Here is a 20,772-nt window from a genome sequence, read left to right as displayed (position 1 = left end):
TCCACTCACCTCAGCCTCCCAAAGGCGCGGGATTACAGGCTGAGCCACCAAGCCCAACTCGGCTTCAAATTTTTAACTTGAATGCATAATGTTGCCCTATTTTGTGTTTAAGGATACTTGCCCCCCCCCAAATTGTCCTGGTCATTTGTCCCAAACAGCCACTTAAGTCAGGGTGAGCATGTGTAGCAGATGCTGGTTCAGAAGCGGGTTCAGGTTCCTCTCCTGGTGGAAGGTTCTATTCTTTGTGCCTGTGACCCACCTGAGTATGTCCAACAGGCACCTGCTCCATCCTCACCATCATGTTACTATGTTCTCCTCATCTTGCTTCTTGAACACTGCTCTTAACATGTGGTTGTGTTCCAAGGTGCCTTCCTCCCAGTCCTTCATCTAATGACTCCGTGTAGTTGACTTTGTGACTGTTGTTAATTCTTCAGAGGTGGTTTGTCTTAGCTCGAGCTGCCTTCACAGAATTCCACCACCTAGAGGCTTATCAACAACAGACACTTATTTCTCATAGTTCTGGAGGCTGGAAGTCTAAAATCAGGGTGCCAGCCTGGTTGGGTACTGGTGAGGACTGCATCCTGGCTTGTAGATAACGTATTCTCGCTGTGTCCTTTCAGGGCAGAAAGGCTCTGTTTGCTCTCTTTCTCTTCTCATAGGGACACCAACGTTATCATGGGAGCCATCCATGACCTATTCTCACCCTAATGATCTCCCAAAGGCCCCACCTTCAAGACTATCCTCTTGAGGGCTAGGGCTTCCACATGTGGATTTGGGCGGGGGGACACAAACATTCAATCTGAATAATGGCTCTTTTGAGGAATACGCATCACGTGTAAGTGACACAGTAAGCTTTTGTGGTGCTGTCCTGGTGTGTGTCAGTTGCGTGTAAAAGCACTTGGCCCATGGGTCCTAACATATCTGGTTCTTTCCGTGCAGTGCCCCTGTCCTCCGTGATTCCGTACACACACTTCGACGTTCAGTTTTTGGAGAAATTTGGGGTCACCTTCAGAAGAGAAGGTGAGACAGTGACTCTGAAGTGCACAATGCTGGTGACGCCTGACCTGAGGAGAGTGCAGCCCCGTGTTGAGTGGTACCGTGATGGTGAGTGGGTCCCACCCAGGCCCAATGTCCACTCTGTCGCACACACACACCTGGGGATTGTTTGGGTGGATATGTCCCTGAAACACTAGTTGTCGATTTGGCTTTTGTCTCTGTCACCATCTTAGCTGCAGGCAGCAAAGCAAACTGAGGTACAGGAGCAAACTTGGCAGCCTGTCATTGACCTTGAATTTTGTCCAGGAGAATCCTGGAGAGGTTAACAGGGACGTCCCTGCACCTTGATGAGTCACTTAGAGATTTTTATAGCTCCGTGAAAAGGGTCTCTACGTGATTTTAAACATGAGTGTGAAGCATCAATTGTTTTTACTTGACTAAAACAATAGCGTATGTTTGTTAGAGCTTTTTACGTACTGTGTACAGTTTTGAGTGTGCTAACTCGGGTAACTTTCACATGACTCTGTAGGAGGGGTCTGCGGTTACCTCTATGTTCCAGAGAAGGCTCAGGAGGAAGTTTCTTGGGCTCTTCCCAGGAGGGTTTAGCTGGGCTGAGAGCCCCTACAGCCTGAATTCCTAGTGTATGTTCCTGCCAACTACACTATGTTGTTTCAGTCAGCAGAGTATCCCCCGCCGCAATGCAATATCACTTTAATCCTCTCGAGTAGCTTCGGGTGTTCACATTCATGCAGAATACACAGGTCAACTTCCCCTCGTCTTCTCGGAGCTCTTTCTTCTAGAGGAAACTTATGTTCTGTGGGCTAAATCACACTGTGTATTTTACCTATATTTTACTCAGGACCTAACAGAAAGCAAAATATTACAAAGAAATATATGCCACCTCTGCCTATAAGATATTTATGATCTACTGGGATAAACACACCAAAGTGTAAAGCAATGTCTTTTTAACATGTATAAAATGTTCTCAAACCAGACTGACCAGTTGCCAAGTACATGGTGCTGACGGCATGCACCGCAGAAGCTGAACCAGAGAACAGGTTCGGTCGATGAAGAAGAACTTTATGGGGAAAAAGGTTGCTGAAAGATGATAAGACTATCAGCTGAGGAAGAGGAAGGCCAAAGCCCAGAGTCAGAAAAAGATGAACACGTGTTCCAGGCACAGAGAGTGCACTTTTGACCTTGTCCACAGAGCATGAGGACTGAGTTGTGAGGGAATTTCCATTGGAATCAAATTATAACCGTGGTGTGAACTTTTTTCCTGACACAAGAGGGAGATAGAGATATGAGGAGGGGGAGAATGAAGGAGGGTGGGAAGCAGGGAGGGAGGAGGAGAGAGAGAAGGCTAGAGAGAGGGAGAAAGCAAAAGAGAGAAGGAGGGAGGGAGAGAGAGGGAGAAAGGAAAGAAGGGAGGGAGGGTGGAAGGAAGAGAGACAGGGAGGGAGGGAGGGAGGAAAGGAGAGAGAGAGGGATGCTCTTTGTGCTGGCAAAGATTTCTGGTAAGAAGTGAAGTTGGTTTGAGGAACATTCTCCTAGTGTCCCAAGGCATGGTGATATCAGTGGTAAAACTTTTCCTGGTGACTGGGCAGTGCCTAGAATTCTGGTGACAAGGCAGTTTCACAAACCCCTACCAAATTGAATGGAAGATACATCTTCAAAAGGCTTTTCTGACTGTTCTTCTTTCTTTTCTAATTATATCCTATGGTAGTTGTGGGGAATTTAGTCACAAACCAGTCACATCAGCAATATAATCACATCTTCATGAGCATTATTATTCAAATGGAAACCAAGGGAGACCATTTTCTATGGCTTAGTTTTAGACATTAAAATGCAGGAGAGATTTCTTACTCTTTAAAATTATTGGGCTGGAAGTCACCAAGTAGCTGGTGAACCCCAAGGCAAAGTCAGTCAATGCACGGAAGCCCTCCAATAGGAGGGGAGAACCAAGCATGCAAACAGGAAATTTGAAATTGTGGGCAAAGTTAGAATGGATTAGAACTCTAAAGCTACCTCACCGATGCTGTCACAGATGAGAAAACCTTGGGCACTTGTAGGAAAACCCTAGACCACTTTTGGCTGATCTGGTTAGTCATGGTGATGCCATGACGCCAAGGATGAAACTGGCTTGAGTTCAGGAAAATTTCTTCCAACTAGTTGGATGCATGTTACACTGGAAGAGGCTGTTAGGTACTGTGTCTCTAGCTGGAAAACTACCTTAAGTAGTACTGTTGTTCTCTTTTCTTTCAGTCCCTTTGCTTTTGAGTTTACTATAAGGGTTTGTGCTGGGTTATTTGGAGATGTGACACATAGCCTGTTTGGATGCCTGTTACCATGACCCTCCAAGCCCATGTCCCTTGGAGAAGATCCTTGGCTGTACATCCCACGTGTGTTTTTACCCTCACCTTTTATGATAATTGTGCAGTTTTGTGGACATGGTAGTAACGGCAATGGTGTTTTATCCAGGAAATGAATAGCAAAATATACCAGTTAGTTGTGGGCAGAAAGAACGAGGGAGCCTTCTCTCCCATTTCATTTCCTTACCTTGCCATTCCTTCTCATGAATCTCTTTTTCTGTATTTTAACTTTTTATTTATATATTAATTTTTATTGTATTTTGCATTGCATAATGTTGCTCTGTATTGTATTTTTATTGTACTTGCTCCCTATCAAATACTGTGCTAATTCCTAATTGACACAATTATTATTGTTAGACCCCAAAGTCCTAAATCTGAGAGACCACCAAAGAGCCAACTCCGATGCAAACACAGGAGGGTCTTTATTCAGGCTCGAGCCTGGGCTCACATCTGTAACCTGCGCAGCGGTACAGGAACGAGAGCCCCGACCTAGTACAGCAAGTGGTTTATATACACAGTTGCGAGGGAAGGGCTGGGCGTGACTGGTTTTTCCTAGGCTTGAGACATTATCCAACTAGAAGAGGGCATGATGTAGAAAACGAAGTCCACGGACCTTGCATAATTAGTTCTCAATTAGGTCTGCGGTGATGTCAGGGGACAGGAGAGCCTGAGATTGGTTGGTTCGTTTTTGATTTGCTTGGGTGCGGGCTCAGCTGCCCATGATTGACTACTAACGGCCAAACGGGTGGAGGGGAGGTAGTTAAGCCTCCTGGAATGTTAGATAAGCTATGGTTTCAGTCAGCTTCGGCGTACGAGCAGGTTTGAAACAACACAGAGCCCACCAGAAGAGTGGCTGGCGCCACAGAGCCTACCATAATTTAAACAAAGGAATGTCTGGGAGGGGCTTATTGCTTAACATTCACACACACTGCCAGCAGTAGTTGCAGAAGCAGAAGAAACTGGTTATTTCATTTAACATGGTTATTATGGGACAAACAAAAACTTAACAAAGTTCTAAGTACAAACACTGTCAACATTTTGTAACTTTACAAAATACCTAGTCATACAATGCCTAGTCTTATGGGGTTTGAGATAGGGATTTATAAAATACAGTGAACGTGCGGTAGGAATTCATACAGTAAACGTTCCTTTCATAGCAAGTATGGTTCTTTGGAGTCTTTCAATTATCATTTGACACCATTATGGAAGAAAGATAAACATGGATAAAATAACTTTTTTTTTTTCCTTTGGAGTTTCCCTCTGTCACTCAGGTTGGAGTTCAAGTGGTATGGTCACAATGATCATCGTGACTCACTGCAGCCTCGACTTCCTGGGCTCAGGCGATCCTTCTACCTCAGCCTCCTGAGGAGTTTGGGACTACAGGCACATACCACCAAACCTGGCTGATTTTTTTTTTTCCTGGAGACAAGGTTTTGGCTATGCTTCCCAGGCTGGTTTTAAACTCCTGGGCTCAAACAATCCACCTGCCTCAGCATCCCAAAGTGCTGGGATTACAGGCATGATAAATGCCTGGCCAGATAAAATAACTTAAAATATTTATTTTGATTACACATTTGCCATTGCTGCTCACAGAGACTCTGGCATCTTAAGCGACATGGAGCATAAGTTGTTCTTGGCACATACTACTGAACTCACCAGTCAAGTTTTATATATACCAATTTTTGAAAATTAAAAATGTAGAAGTACCTCTTTTTTTTCTTATTTCAAATGCAGTGTATGTTTATTGCAAAAAAACCCAAATTGTTCTTTTTCCAACCACAAAATTACTAAACTCATTTTGCTGCATGAAATACATCTGGACACATATATATGCATTAAAATAGGGACTATGTATTCACTTGAAGGCCTTTTTTTTCATACACTGATATCCCATATTCATGTTTCCATGACAACCGTTATTCTTTGACCCATCAGCTGCCAGGCACTGTGTCCTGTACCATGAACATGCTACGCACTATGCTTGCCCTCTATAAATATATAAATGTAAATATATACATAGAGTATATTCATGATATACTCTATGTATATATTTACATTTATATATTTATAGATATTTATACATTTATATATTTATATATGCCGATGATGCCTACTGCTGTTATTGGCACCACAACCCTCAGTTGAACATCTAAGTTAGTTTATGCTTTTTCTGTCATAAATAATTCAGAAATACAATCCTCACCGCACCTCTGTTTATCACAGTGGGACGCATTCTTGGATTCTCATGCCCCCTTGGGGGCATCTGTTGCACTCTCCTGTACCCCGTGTGACAACACGCTCGCCAGAGGGGAGGGTGTGTGTCTGTTTGCTCTTTCCAATTGCCCATGTAGCCTTTTCTCATTCTGCCAAATTTCCCAGGTGAAAAACAATTTTTCGTGATTTTATTTTGTGTTTCCTTGGTTTCCAGTGCTGGATGTTTTTTTTCCACAAGCGTGTTCATCATTTGCATTTCTTCTTTTACAGTTTGCATTTTTAGTGTCATTGCCTTTGCTCCATTGGTTTTTTGATTCTTTTCTTGTAGAAAAATATAATATTAAAAATAATAGTAGAGGCCTTCCTCCAGGTCCGCCTTGCTGGGTGGGCACCTTCTGCGCTCAGAGCAGGGAGTTCCAGTGCAGATACTGCTGGAGGCACCTGTGAGAGGGAGAATGCAGGCCTGGGAGGCAGGATCCCCTGGGGACAGAGCCTGTGGTCACTGCATCACACCATCTTTACATGCTGCTGGCCTTGTGTGTTCTGCAAACTCGATTCCTCTGTTGATGTCGCATTTGTATGTGTGCTTTTCATGGCTGTCAGGGTTTTGCCCAGTCCAGGCTGTGCTCCCTCCTAGCTGTCCGGCTTGAAAGTCCTGTCCCTCTTCGAGATGGCACAAGCATCCCTCGGTTCTCCTGGGTTCGTGGGAGGGTTTTGCCACTAACTTTCCATTTCCATGTTCTTGCAGATGTGCTGGTGAAGGAGTCGAAGTGGACGAAGATGTTCTACGGGGAAGGCCAGGCCTCCTTGTCCTTCAGCCAACTGCACAAGGACGACGAGGGCCTGTACACACTGAGGATCGTGTCACGTGGAGGCGTCAGTGACCACAGCGCCTTCCTGTTTGTCAGAGGTGTGGAAGGCGGGTGCTGTGAGGGGCCTTGGTGGGAAAGGAGGTGCCAGGGAGGAGCGGGGAGGTCGCGAGAGGACTTCTTCCCCAGGGAGATGCCTTGGTGTGGCATGGACACGCCCCAGGTGCACCAGCATGTCAGGGCACAGCAGGCCATGAGCAGATGGTATTGGATGGGACACGGTTCAGAGTAGGTCAGAGCCACAGTTTTGATTCTCTGATCACTCAAACAGTTGTGAGAATTTATCAAGTGATTCCTAAGATTGAAAACACCAGATTTACTCATTCCTGAGGGAATTTAGCTCCAGGATAAAGAGGAGATCCCTTAGGAAATCCAGTCAAAGAGCATCCTGTGTCTCCCACCAGCACCACTCTCCCCCTCTGGACCGAGACTTCAGAGGAGGAGACATGATGCCGATGATGCCTACTGCTGTTATTGGCACCACAACCCTCAGTTAGATCATGATTGAGGTGGTCATAATCACGGGGCCAATAATACCCGAGATCTTCACATTGCGTGCTGTGCTCAGTGCACAGCATATGGTCAATCCTCATTACGAGCAAGTTTCCGTTAATCCAAGTTTATGAAAAGGAAGAGAGCATTCATGATATACTCTATGTATATATTTACATTTATATATTTATAGATATATAAATGCCTATTATATAAGGGCATATAAATGTGTATATATTGTCTTATACATACATAGACATTACATGTGTATATCTAATCTAAAATTCTTAGAACCATTTTGTAAGGAAATGCTGTTCTCAGTTTCCCTAATGAATCCCTTGAGCCTCAGAGGCAGAGGAACGTGTCCAATGTGGAGGTGCTGGGATTTAAGTTCGTTGAACCCGGAGCCCGAGAGTTCCCTTTGCAAAGTCACAGTGTTCTGGACTGTGCCCTGCTCAGAAGGGCCCATTCTTGCTTGTCTCGGCATCTGCCCTGATCCCATCCCTGCATCTGCGTGGGTTGTATCTCTGTAGTCTCCGGGTATAGAGGTAGCCTCCTTGCCAAGGCATTGCTGCACCTGCTGGGTAGGCCTCAGGGCGCTCCTGTGCCAGTGGCCACTGGGGCAGATTTGTCCTGGGTTCTGGTCAGCGCCAGCCCAGCCTGTGACCCAGGGGCCCACCTTTCCACCTCCTCTAGCTCCAGGGGGTCTGTGCCTAAGAATGCCCTCAATATGTTATTTTTCCATGTTGCATCATTAGATCAGATCTTAAAGGAAGGGCTGTATCCTCAGGTAGTATTTTATCTTAATGAAGTAGAAAGAAGAAATGTAAAACAGACACTTTCCCCCTCTTCCCATAAGACAGTATAAGCTTGCAAGTCTGTGATTTTAGATACTTCCACAAAGTTCTACCGTTTTTATTAGGTTGGCATTAAAATGTCCCTTGCATCCTCTGTGCTTGCCTTCGGGCACAATGTTCTGCCCCATAAAAATGCAATAAATACAATACAGCTTCAACTGCTTTGCTCACTCAGCACCACCAACAGGGAGAAGATAATGCAAACATGGGGGAGTTTAACCATTTTGATGACTTTCTGAAGATTTTGAATGTGAGAGAGAATATTTGGCTGAATGTCAAGACATCCCTAGCCTTTAATATGCTGAGAATACTTGAGTAAAAACTGTGTAATGTTTGCACTGCTAGGAATGTATAACGGAACGGCCATGGTTACTGTGTAAATACACATTTTAGATAAGAACATTAAATGTTTTGTGTGTTAACTTCCTAAGTAGCTCTGTTGATCTTCAGTGCAGCTGTAATTAAATTTTGAAAACAAAACCAAATTGCATTACGAGTATAGTCTGTGTAATGAATGTGCGGAATATTGACCCAAACATCTGCTCATGACTTGCCAAAAAAAAAAAAAAAAAAATTGGATCCCAAAATTTCAAAGGATTTTGGAGTTTAAGAGTGTCCAAGGTAATGTTTTTCAGGTGTTAAAAAGGGTAAGTGGTTATCATGTTTTATCAGTACATTTTTGACAACATAAAGTACCTTTATGAGAAAGTGTACTTTAATTTGTAACTCAATGATGAAAGACCATACACATGAGTGCTTTACAGAGGATTCAGTGTTTTGAGTTTTTTTTAAAACTCATACAGATATTTATATTTCTTTTCACCATTCCACCAGTCAAAAAATATCCTAGTAACCTCAACATGGGATTCAACAGTGGGTAGCTTCGAGCAACCAGGATTTGAGTTTGGAAGAGCTGTGGATGGCTCTGCAGTGACCCCATGCTTTAAGTGACTGTGAGCCTGTGTCTCTTCTCCCCCCACCTCAAGACGCTGATCCGTTGGTCACGGGGGCCCCTGGAGCACCCATGGACTTGAAGTGCCATGACGCCAACCGAGATTATGTCATTGTGACCTGGAAGCCACCCAACACTACTTTTGAGAGTCCGGTCATCGGCTATTTCATTGATCGGTGAGTGGCTGTTGCCTTCTTCCAGAGATGGAATGTTCCTGATGGCTGGCATATTTGGATCTTTTTCTAGACACAAGTGGATGCTCCCATTCCTGATTGGCTCTAGGTGCATCGCTGTTTGGTTATGTAACGCCCTGGCTAGGTAGTTGGTAAACATGGCCAAATATAGGCCGAACCTGGTGTAACACATGGGGTTTCTTGTGCTGAAGTTGGAGCTGTTTGCTTGTCCCACACCCAGTAACAAACGCCCTCTGACATTTGCAGACAGCTCTGGGCCCTGGGGTCCTGCTGAGGTTCTGGCCTGTGTCCGGTGGGCAGAGGGCTCTGGTTTAGCAAGATTAACATCCAGAACTGTTCCCATCCCTCCCTTCTGAAAGACAGTCAAAGTGGCCACAAAGAATGACCACTCATTCATGCCAAAGTCCTATTCTTTTCTCTGTCGAGTAATAAGGTTTTATTCTTGTTTCCAAGTAGAAACAATTGCAGCTTTAAAATACAAAATATCAGCACTTATCTTTGTGTTGTCTATTTAAATTTGGGTAATCATTAAACCCAACTGAGGTTTAACTGCTTGATTTCCCTTATTTGATGCAGTGCTCAGAGCTGGCAAGAATACTGAGCAGAGCCAATGGATTTCCTGAATTTATGCCTCAAACACGAATTTCAATTATTGGAAGAAATTATATTTAAAGAAAATGGATTTAGAAGTGAGACAGCGGGCATATGAGGAAGGTTCCTGATAGGGATTTAAATTTTTATATGTATATAAAACACAGTAAAATAAGGTGGATGTCTCAGAAAAAATACACAATTTGGTCTTTTGGGATATGTTGATTAAATTATCTTCTCTCCAACAATGCTTGTTGTTTAGCTAAAACATTCACTGTCAAGGTAATATTTGATATTCTAGAGACAGATCTGCAGAGTGTATTGTTCCGGGCTTACCTTGAATTAAAAACAAAACTAAAAAATAAAAACTGCCTTCTATTCTCCTGTGACATCTGATAATTTTTCCAACCGTACTGGCAGAAACTTTCATGCCCTGTCTCAGTTAACAATCCACACTCCTTCCCTCTCATTAAAAAACAGAAAAAACCCCCAACACATTAAAGCAATAGAACCTTCTGAAAGGGGAGCTGCTTTTCTCTGCCTTTGTTCCTGACTCCGAAACTTGTCAGTTGTTGACTTAAATGGATGGTTTTCCTGCTAGATTTTCTGTTTTGATCACGTTGTTGTTTTGGGCCAAATCAGGCCAGGACATGTGGTTCAGAGAACTTTCATTGAAAAATCTGGACGTTTAGGGGGAGAGAGAGTTGGTTGTTTCTAAAATGATATGCAACTCTGAGGTCAAAGTAATCTGAACGACTGCTTTTCTCAACTTGCTCTTTTCTCCTGGGAATTTAACCAAGTTTTTGTACTTACATTTCTCAACCTGTGAAAATGGAGAGTCATCTTTTCTACATGTCCAGGTGCCTGGTCAGGACTTAATATTTTCAAGACTTCTGAGTTTCCCATGAGGCGCATTTTAGACAGAACTATCCTGACCTCATCCCAGTAAACTGTAAGCCAGCATTCCCGCAGAACATGTGACCTTGGCGGGGTGGAGAGGGGATGTACCAAGGCCAGAACGGCTGAGCCTGTTCTGCAATCCTGGCGTCAGACAGCTGTAGCGCAGGGGCACCTTTGACATCACATACATCGGAGAAAGGACTGTCAGGCGTTGATCTACATAGCTTTCAGAGGAGAATTCGCCTAAATGTGGTTGAAAGCAGTTATAAATTATTTAGATTCAGAGATGTATATTACCTTCATCATAGACAGTACATATACTATTATCTATATCATGTTTTCTAAACAGCTTTATCTTTTAAAGTTCATTTATACTACTGTTTTCATAAGTCGACATTTTAACAGTATAGATCTTACTGGTGTGAGCTATTTTTCTGTTATAATTGATTTGTGCGTGTGTGTGTATGTATATATAGTAATATATACTTGTATAAATTTAGTAGATGGCCACATTTGTTGTTCTCTGTTTTTGTTTTTTCTTTGAAGATGTGAAGTGGGCACTAACAATTGGGTTCAGTGCAATGATGCACCCATAAAAATCTGCAAATATCCTGTGACGGGGCTCTATGAAGGCAGGTCTTACATATTCCGTGTGCGGGCGGTCAACAATGCGGGCATCAGCCGGCCTTCCAAGGTCTCTGATGCGGTGGCTGCACTTGACCCCATGGACCTCAGAAGGTTACAAGGTAGGTGGCCCACAGCTTAAGTTCCAACGAGGAACTCTGGGTCATGTGTGTGATTTGCTCTTTCTCTTTCCCTTCAAATGGTATGTGAGCCATGAGAGTGTGGTCTTACGCTGAGCGTGGCTCAGGATGTTTTACTGTTCTCTGATATCTCCGTCAATATCGCTTTAGGACTGGGAACAGCCAGGCTGCCATTTACACTTTAAAACGAAGGCGCTTCTCCTCCATAGAGCTCTCGACTGGAATCTGGTTAAACTGGCTCAGAATTGGAGTTTCTCAGTCCATTGGTGATATAATTCCAACACATAATGAGAATCGGAAGGCCTTGAAGCCAAGCCACTCTATTTGTGAATTTTAATTTCACATGGCACAAATTTCTTAATGAGATTGGGCCCTTCATTATGTTTTTAAGTGAGCCACTATATTTTCCTCACCTGCATGGCCGTTTGAATCTACCATGGAGAGCTGAGAAGCACTAAGTCTTACCAGGGACATGTCTAAATACCAGCTCTGATTGTGCCAGAGCACTGTGTGTGTTGCAGTCCTCTTGCAGAGGTGATCTGGACCGTTCACTGAATTAGAAGAAACACATGCTTTCTTTAGGACATCTTTGGATGTCACATTTAGTGTCAACCCTTTCTCTACAGCAATTCATTTGGAAGGAGAGAAGGATATCGTAATCTACCAGGACGAACTCGAAGGTGAGTAGCGTGTTATCTCCTCCCCAAGCTGGGCTGCTTGTACCCCAGGGTTTAGAACTGCAATTAGAGACATGAGGAAGGACAGACAATATTCACACAATGGACACCTTCTATGCATGTAAAAGCTTCAGGTCAAACCTATAAGCTTAATACCTGCAGAAGTTAAAAAACCAAGCAAGACAGGAAGAGACAGTGGGAAAAAGAATCAAGGGGCAGGAAGTCTTAGTCTCCGTCTTTCATTTGGGGGTTTATGAATGCATTCTTTTCAGAACTTACTGAGAAGAAAACAAACGAAAGTAAAGATTTGATTATTGGCTGATGTGGGGTCCTTCCTCACAGATTCCATTAGTGGGATAGTATCTCATTTTACATTTTTTTTTTGGAATTGGAGTCTCACTCACTCTGTTGCCCAGGCTGGAGTGCAGTGGCACACTCAGGGCCACCCTAGTGTGACCAGCTGGGCTCCAGCTATCCTTCTGCCTCAGCCTTCCAAGTAGCCAGAACTATAGGCTACCACTATAGTTATAGACTATAGGCACTACCACACTTGGCTAATTTTTTATTTATTGTGGAAATGAGGTCTTGCCAAGTTGCCAGGGCTGGTCTCAAACACGCAGGCTCTGGCAATCCACTCCACTTGGCCTTCCAGAGTGCTAGGATTACAGGCTGAGCCACTGAGCCCGGTCTCATTTTACTTTTTTAAGCAGAAATTGTCTTCCTGACACTTTAATTGAAATGGATTGAGTTCTATCAAATGATGTTTTTGGTTGAAAGTTTATATTTCCCGGATTCATATTTGACTTCGTGAATACTTCTTCTTAGTATTTTTTCCAGAGATCATTAGAATGATTTGCTAATAAAGAGAATCTAACATTATTAATAAAGAATACAAAGATTTTAGCTGGACTTATAATTAGAGTTCATAGAATGCAAGTAGTGAAAACTTAAAAAGTAAGATTCCAAATCAGTTGAGTTTTCTTTAAAATTGCTGCAGCCCCAAATGTTCTTTCCTCTAGACAGCTGTACACTAAGGAGAGTTTTATTGATGGATATTCATATTTGAAATAGGTAAGTCCCCAGGTGGTATCCATGCATTATAGCTTCTGTCCATAAAGATGTTTTTAGGACCTCAAAACAGACACATATCCCAATGCTGGGCAGTCAACTCCCAGAGGAAGACCTTAAGAGTTCTGGTCAATCCCAAGGTAACATTTAAAACCTTAGTCAAAACCTCTGCTTCCAGAATAACTCAGCAACCAGGAAGCGGCCCAGCAAATGAGGAGCAAAAGCAAAAACTTTGGGGAGGCCTGACTTATTATGACTTCCTAAGTAACTGTCTTGTTTGCCTTGCCTAGTATTGATTGCCCAGTGTGTGATAAATTATCGGCAATTTTTTTGATGATGAAAACATAGGTATTTGAATGAATTTAAAAAATGGCTCCAAGTTATATTAGAAGAGAAGACATTCCTGAGGCAGACAGGCCTGTATAGAATGTGAGTTTCTGGCATGCCAGAGGTAAAGGTATTTCTCCTTCTCACTCCTGCTGAGCAAATGGGCTCATGAGTGGATGTGTAGGAATCCAAATCTGGTGAAATGATCCACCATGAGATGGTGTAACTTGCTGTATAAATGTCTGATATCTGTGATGAAATTTGCATCTTGTAAAGGCCACTATGAAAAACAACGGAGTCATGAAATAATATAATCTAATAAAACTTTCCAAGGCAGGAACCCTGCCTTTTTGGGGCGACTATCTTTTTATAGGCAGACAGACATGATGGGATATATATATATATATATATAGCTTCCTGTTCATTAAATGCCAATAAAGAAATAACACATTTCCTAAGACTTGGTTTGCCAATTGACAAAATGGATGTTCGATTTCATACACAGTAGTGTTTATTTTTCACTGGACTAAGGTTACAGATTGTATTTTTTCCTGTGTATTCTCGTGTCTCCTTCCTATCACTAAAGGTAGGTTTTTTTTGATCCCTGGCCTGTGCCTTTTCTTTGTTTGCTCTGTTCTTGAACATGGCAGCATTTATTCCTTCTCTGGGAAAAGGCAGAGGGCGAGACACTTAGATGGAAAAATCATTTGACTTGGGATGCTAGTACTGCCTGGAGTTCAGCCTTATGGCTTCAATTCTCTGGTTGAGGCTTTGTGTGTGGCAAACGGGCAATTTCCATGGTCCAAAACAAACTGGGTATGAAATTGAAATTGCGCTACGTTGATATAAGGGTTTGGAAAGTTCATGTGTTCACCTCAGTCATTTTAAACAATGAACACTTGCTCTAATTTTAAAAAGGTTTTAGAGAAAGAAAGAGGTTCTAGAATGTTTTAAAAAACCATTTGTGGGTTCAAAAATTACCTATTAGGAAGTTCTCATTGTTACCCATATTTCTTTTCTTTATATAAGTTGATTTTTTTTTCTTTTGACATTGCTTTAGTTACAAAAGACTTGGTAAATGAAATGCCACTTGTTTGAATGAAACAGAAACTCATTACTTTTGTTGGTTAAAAATCACTCTGCTGCAGCTTTTGACTTTTGGCTAGGTTTTCCTAATCAGTTTAATCCTGGGTAGTGTCTTCTTTCAAACATTTAAATGAATAACAATGCTCCCATCAGTGCTCTTTCCTTCATGTCACTCAACTTTTCCAATATCTTCTGAATTGCTCCATTGAAAAACAGGTAGTCTATTCTTGGAAAGGCCAGAACAGGCTATTGCGGAATAGAATGAGAGTGACCTTACTCTCTGGTTCGACCACTTTCTCCTCTTCCAATCACGTGCCTGTGTGTGCACTGCACCGTCCTGGACAAGGCCACCTACGGCTCACCTGTTTAATTAACCGGGTGCTCTGAGTTCTGCAGTTCTTATCTGTCGAGTGCAGCCCCTTGAATTCTGTCATCCTGGGGGTTCTGCATGCTTCCAAAGACCTTCATGTTTCATTGCTGTAGAGAAAACATCCCAGTAAGGCTGTGGGGTTTGTGGTTTTTCCTTGAGTTGATGAAGGACAAAACGCAGAAGCTGGAACCAGAAGACTCCAGGCATTGACCCCCAAGCCAGCCACCCAGCAGCTGCGCTGTCTCATTTTTTTCTGAACTCTCTTTCTGCATTTCTAAGTGGAAGGAGTCCCCATACATGAAAAGAACGAAACAAGATAATGGTTGTGAAGGTATTTTAGACAATAACATATGTAATATGAATAACATATATAACGATCTCATATTATATACTAATAGTTATTTTATTGGTATTAGATAATAATAATACTAATAACAGGTGTGTAGGTCTGTATCTGCCCATTTTCACACAGCATGGACCCGACCCATGAGAGCAGGCCTGCAGGAACCTCTGAACCACAGCAGAGGCCGAGGGTGGCGCTGCCACCCTGGAGAAAGCATTTAGCTATGTTTTCTCATTCCATGTGGCTTTCCTTTACTTACTCTCTCAAATGCAAACATGCCACTCATGGATGTCACTGTGCCCCCGGCCATGTCCTTGGCTCACTGAGTCCCATTCTCCTCTGTCCTCTGCAAATCTGCAAGGCTCATGTGATTGCCCATAAGGACGAAGAAAATCTTTCTATTTGATTTGATTTGATTTTGAATCGTGGGGAACAAGTGGGAACTTACTACATAAGTAGATTGCACACAGGTGGAGGTGGGCTTTTAGCTGGTCCTCGGGGGAGGAAGAGAGTCAGTATCGTAAGTGTCTTGCCCCAGTTGGGGATTCCCTGCTGATAGAAATCGGGTTCTTACCACTAACCTTGGTGTCAAAGCAAATGTTTCTTGTTCCGCTTTCTCTGGGTCTCAAAGCCAAGCAGCAAGATGGTTCTGGAGGTGTGTGGAAGAGGGTTTGCAGCACTGATCATGACCACTCATGATCGTATTACCTGCCCTGTTTCCTGCTGTCCCCTGGGCCTGCTTCCTGGGTCACCACCTCTGAGATAAACCATGATTCAGCTCTGGAATTTTGACACACATTGGCAAAGACGGGTTCTCTGCGCCTTCTCTCTTCAGCGTCCTCCTCTGTGGGTCTCAAGGAGGGGACAGAGTGTACAGGTTGAGAGCAGGACAGTAGCGTGTCCCTGCAAGCTCTCCTTGTGCTTTCCTGAGGACGGTCTGACTCCCGATTTGAAATCCAGCCCACTTGCTGGGATGATTCCAAATCAGGCCTGCACTGCCTCTAGAGCGTCACCACTGTAACAGGAGTCTCATGAAGGGAAACCCAATCTTGTTTTGTGCTGTTTCCACGTGGCTGTTCAATTCCTCGCCTGCAGCAGGGTCCTGAGCGAGCAGTTGGATACTGAGAAGGGCCTGTGATGTCCTGGGGGAGCTTCCAGCCCTTTTAATCATGTGCTAATCTAACTGGATGCTCGTGATACTTTGTATCACGATTTCAAGGACTGTGGGGCTGGAAATCGCCCACTCCTGATGACAATCACCTATCAATTCAACCAGGAGTCCCTGCAACTCACATCATTAAAAAAAAAAGACATATGCCAGAAGAGAGGGACACGGAGTATCTCTGATTACAAATATTCTATCATGGTTATTTTCAAAAGGCTTATCAATAGCACTTCAGAATTCCAAATGCACAGGCATAGAACACAGTGCTTACAAACGTGGTATGGGCTTTCTGAGAGAGGAATGGGGTGCTCTAGGAGTTCATGTATAATTTAGATGTATTGAGGGGACACACATGAAGCAAGCAGAGAGGATCGGTTGAGACGGGGCAAATTCACTCTGCAGTGGACAGAATGCCGGTGCTTTCTCCTCATGCATTCCCAGGAGAGCCAGAGTGCCAGTGCTGGTGAGATGCCTGACTTCTAGGACATCCTTTCCCTTTTCCAGCAGGAATTCAGATGAGATGTTCTTGAGAACTGGGCCTAGGCTTGATCAGAAACAAGAACGATCGGATGATCTCCAACACGGCATGACACTTGGGTTCTGAAAAATTAATCTTGGGGGTTTGTTTGCTTTCCCCAAAAAGAAGCAAGGCAGTTCTCGGTGTCCCAAGGACAGGCAGGAGCAGGTGGGCCTTCCAGCACTCACTGGGTTCTTCCTCCCCCAGGTGAGGTTCAGATCCCGGGACCTCCCAGCAACGTGCATGCCTCAGAAATCAGCAGGAACTACATTGTCCTCAGCTGGGACCCACCGAGCCCCCGCGGCAAGGACCCGCTTATGTACTTCATTGAGAAGGTACTCTGTGTCTCTGTCCTGGAAAGGATGTTTCTGTGTCTTCTCGTGTTGGGTTTGCTGGGCTTTAACAACGAGTAGATTTACTAGTCCTCACAGACACTTCACTGACAATAGGGATGAAGTTAGGGCAAGTGAGTTAACCAAGATGGAGTTAGTTAAGACTGTGGGCTACCTAGGATGGAGTTAGGGCGATGAGATACCCCACAGGAGGGGCGCTCTGGGATGGAAACTGGCAGGGGTCTGTGTCTTTGGTTTCACCACTAAGACTGGCAGCGAGACGCTTGGGTTTTCTGGGGATTACTGCTCTCCTCTGTCCTCTGAAGGCCTGATCTCGAGAGAGCTACACGTTTCCTTCCTGCTGCAACACTCCGGGGTTCTCAGGGATGGGGGCCGTGTTCCCCCCAAGCAGCAGGACGGTTCGCCCTCGCGAGATGTTTGTGCACAGGTCGGCCACTAGGTGGCGATCTTGTCGAGGGAATTCACATGAGATGGCGTGGGCAACTTTAAGACAATTACTGGATCATCAGCTTGGAGGAGGCTCTTTGACCAGAACACAGCTAAAGAAATACAGAACACATTGCATACTGCAGCCCTGTGAACCCGCAAATGCACATATACACACAAACACAAACACGCACGTACACAAATATGTAACCAACAGAATTAAAAAAATAATAACCTCATTAATAACCTTATTAATGTAGTCTCTCTTCCTTTAACCTGGTCTGTCCTATTGCATTAAAATAACAAAATGCAGGCAGAGTGCAGTGGCTCACTTTGGGAGGCCGAGGTGAGAGGATTGCCTCGGGTTCGAGAACAGCCCGGGCAACTTGGCAAGACCTCATCTCTACAATTAATCAAAAAATTAGCCGGGCATGATAGCGCATGCCTGTAGTTCAGGCTACTCAGAAGGCTGAAGCAGAAGGATTGCCTGAGCCCAGGTGATCGAGGCTGTGGTGGCCGTGAGTGTGCCACTGTACTCCATCCTGGGTGATGGAGTGAGACACCAATTCAAAAAAAAAAAAAATGCAGGTTGTACACCAGGTACAATGGCTCATGTCTATAATTTCATCACTTTGGGAGGTCTACGTGGAAGATTTGCTTGACTCCAGGAGTTTGAGACCAGCTTGGGCAACATAAGGAGACCTTGTGTCTACAAAAAATAAAAGAAATTAGCTGGGGATGTTGGCGCATGCCTGTAGTCTCAGCTACTTGAGAGGCTGAGGTGGAAGGATCACCTGAGCCCAGGATGTCAAGATTCCAAGACTGGTGAGCCGTGATCATGCCACTGCACTCCAGCCTGGGCAGCAGAGTGAGACCCTAACTCAAAAAAAAAAAAAAAAAAAGTGCAAATCACAGCTCTGATTTGGTGACCCACTGCTGGATTGTGGGTCATAGTTGAAAAAAATCTTCAAAGTCCTACAAACGATGTAACAGTGGTGCTGTGGCCACATATTTTTAAATCTATGAACTTATCATAATGTGTCTTCCCCTATTGGTGGATATTTAGATTGCTGTCACTTTCTCACTGCTGTAAGTAGTTATAATATGGTAAACATATTGAAATGTGAACAACTGAGTTACGATGGAATTTCACAAATGTATCCTGAATTATCTTTAATTATTTGCAATTCATTCCATTTGAGTAACACTAGTAACAAGCCTATGTATTGATTCCCTTACGTTTCCTATGGTTTAATTATTCACTTTAATGGAAACATTTTTATTAGTAAACATTTTTAACTTTGGGTAATTTCTCACCTACTTCTCCAATCAGGCATCACTTTTCATAAAATTCCAAAAAGATGCAGGGACTGGCCGAGCTCGGTGGCTCAGTCTGTAATCCCAGCACTTTGGAGGCTGAGGTGAGTGTATTGCCTGAGCCTGCGGGTTCGAGACTCACCTGGGCAACTTGGCGAGACCTCATCTCTACAATAAATCAAAAACTAGCCTGGCATGGTAGTGCACTCCTGTAGTTCTAGCTACTTGGAAGGCTGAGGTGGAAGGATCACCAGAGCCCAGCAGGTTGAGACTGCAGTGGCCGGGAGCAGCCACTGCACTTCAGTCTAGGTGACAGAGTGAGACTCCAACTCAGAAAAAAAAAAAAAAGAAAAAAAGATACAGGGACTGCCTCTGTGTGCAGGATGGAATGGGTGGCCCGGGGTGGGATTTGTTGGTTAAACCGGAGTCTTTCCTATCACATGCTTCTGAGAGCACTCAGTTTTCACCACCCATTTCATGTCTCTGTTCAGTCCGTGGTGGGCAGTGGCAGCTGGCAGCGGGTCAATGCGCAGACGGCTGTGAGGTCCCCGCGGTATGCTGTCTTCGATCTTGGGGAGGGGAAGTCGTACGTGTTCCGAGTTCTGTCGGCAAACAAGCACGGCCTGAGTGACCCGTCAGAGATAACACCTCCCATCCAGGCTCAGGACATGATCGGTGAGTTATGGCCCCATGTGGCCCAAACTCAGGACTGACTGAGAACAAGGTAACCTGGGAGAAATTGTGTGAATAAGACATCCATGTTATATATGAGTTAAAATTCAGTTTGCCTTAAGATTTTTATCTTCTGAGAGATAAAGAGTTCTCTGCCAGGTTCTGGTCAGTTTCGACATCTCTCCAAAGCTCTGTCTTTTTTTTCACAAAACCAGTAAGTGAGTTAAAAAATATATTTAGGCATTAGTCACTTAAAAAAATCCAATCTTCAGTTGCTGGTTTCTTGCCCATCTGGCTTGAAGATCCTTCTCGGGAGAATTCCAACATGACTTACAGACATTCCAAATGGCATTCCATCTAGGAGTTGCAGCATTTAGCAGGGGGCCTTCCCAGAGTCCTCAGATGTGGTGGCAGAAGCATTTGGGCTTTCTGGATTCCCCATTCTGAGATATGGGACACCTTTCTGCCTCTCTCTTCGTGCCACATTTCGTAGAAAGCTGGATATTAGAGTCAGCAAGGAGATGAGGCTAGCATTAGGCATGAGATCACGAGCCCCTCCACGCCATCCTCGGGGCTGTACCTGCGTCTGTTCAACTGATGCTCTTAGAACCAGAATCACAGGTGGGAAGAGGCCTGCAATCTCTCAGCAGGGCCTGGCCTTCACTTTATGGCATTAGAACATGGCCACAATCGACCTACACCAAGTTGTGGCCCAGGTGGCCGGCCCTGAAGATGCTTGGGGAGCCAAGGGCTGACTGGACCCCCTCCACAGCCCACAGGGAGGATTGCACTAGGTGAGAATGTCTGACAGTCACACCATGGTTTAATTTTGAGTCCACCAACAGATTCCATGAATCTGTTAAAAATGTTTTTCTTTCTTAAAATTGGTAATTCTCATTCCAAAAATAGTTACTGTCCTGGGTAGCCTGATCTCATATATCACCAGAGGCTCTTTCTTTTTTTTTTTCTTTTCTTTTTTTTTAAGCAAATATGAATGTGACTTTATTAATTTTGATAATTCTAAAACCAGTGAGCTCATTCAACATAGCAGATAAAATGTTGACAGTGGCAACTGCAGTACTAACTGGTATATGTCCTCTTATTCTTTTGTTTATTGTTTGTTTGCTTTGTTGTTTTTTGAGTCAGATTCTCTCTTAAATTTTTTTTTTATTATAAAGATGTGGGGTACACTTCAGGGTTAGGTATATAAACATTGATCATGCAGGTACCCTTGTTGATGAGGTATGCCC

At 43.8% G+C, this 20,772-nt stretch overlaps 1 protein-coding gene across 1 annotated transcript in view; it reads left to right on the top strand.

Moving 5' to 3' along the window:
- MYOM2 (myomesin 2) overlaps positions 1 to 20,772 on the top strand; it is a 93,253-nt gene that overhangs the window by 20,958 nt on the left and 51,523 nt on the right. The window contains exons 8-14 of the mRNA XM_008052004.1: positions 940 to 1,104; positions 6,331 to 6,492; positions 8,787 to 8,928; positions 10,984 to 11,183; positions 11,828 to 11,881; positions 16,962 to 17,089; positions 19,342 to 19,525. Of these exons, the coding sequence (XP_008050195.1) occupies positions 940 to 1,104; positions 6,331 to 6,492; positions 8,787 to 8,928; positions 10,984 to 11,183; positions 11,828 to 11,881; positions 16,962 to 17,089; positions 19,342 to 19,525 (1,035 nt within the window). The remainder of the gene's footprint in view (positions 1 to 939; positions 1,105 to 6,330; positions 6,493 to 8,786; positions 8,929 to 10,983; positions 11,184 to 11,827; positions 11,882 to 16,961; positions 17,090 to 19,341; positions 19,526 to 20,772) is intronic.

The sequence above is a fragment of the Carlito syrichta genome, unplaced genomic scaffold (assembly GCF_000164805.1).
Source record: "Carlito syrichta isolate Samal-C Ts95f unplaced genomic scaffold, Tarsius_syrichta-2.0.1 Scaffold251683, whole genome shotgun sequence".
NCBI classification, from domain to species: Eukaryota; Metazoa; Chordata; class Mammalia; order Primates; family Tarsiidae; genus Carlito; species Carlito syrichta.
The sequence above is the reverse complement of the archived record's forward strand: the minus strand, read 5'-3'. Positions and strand labels throughout refer to the sequence as shown.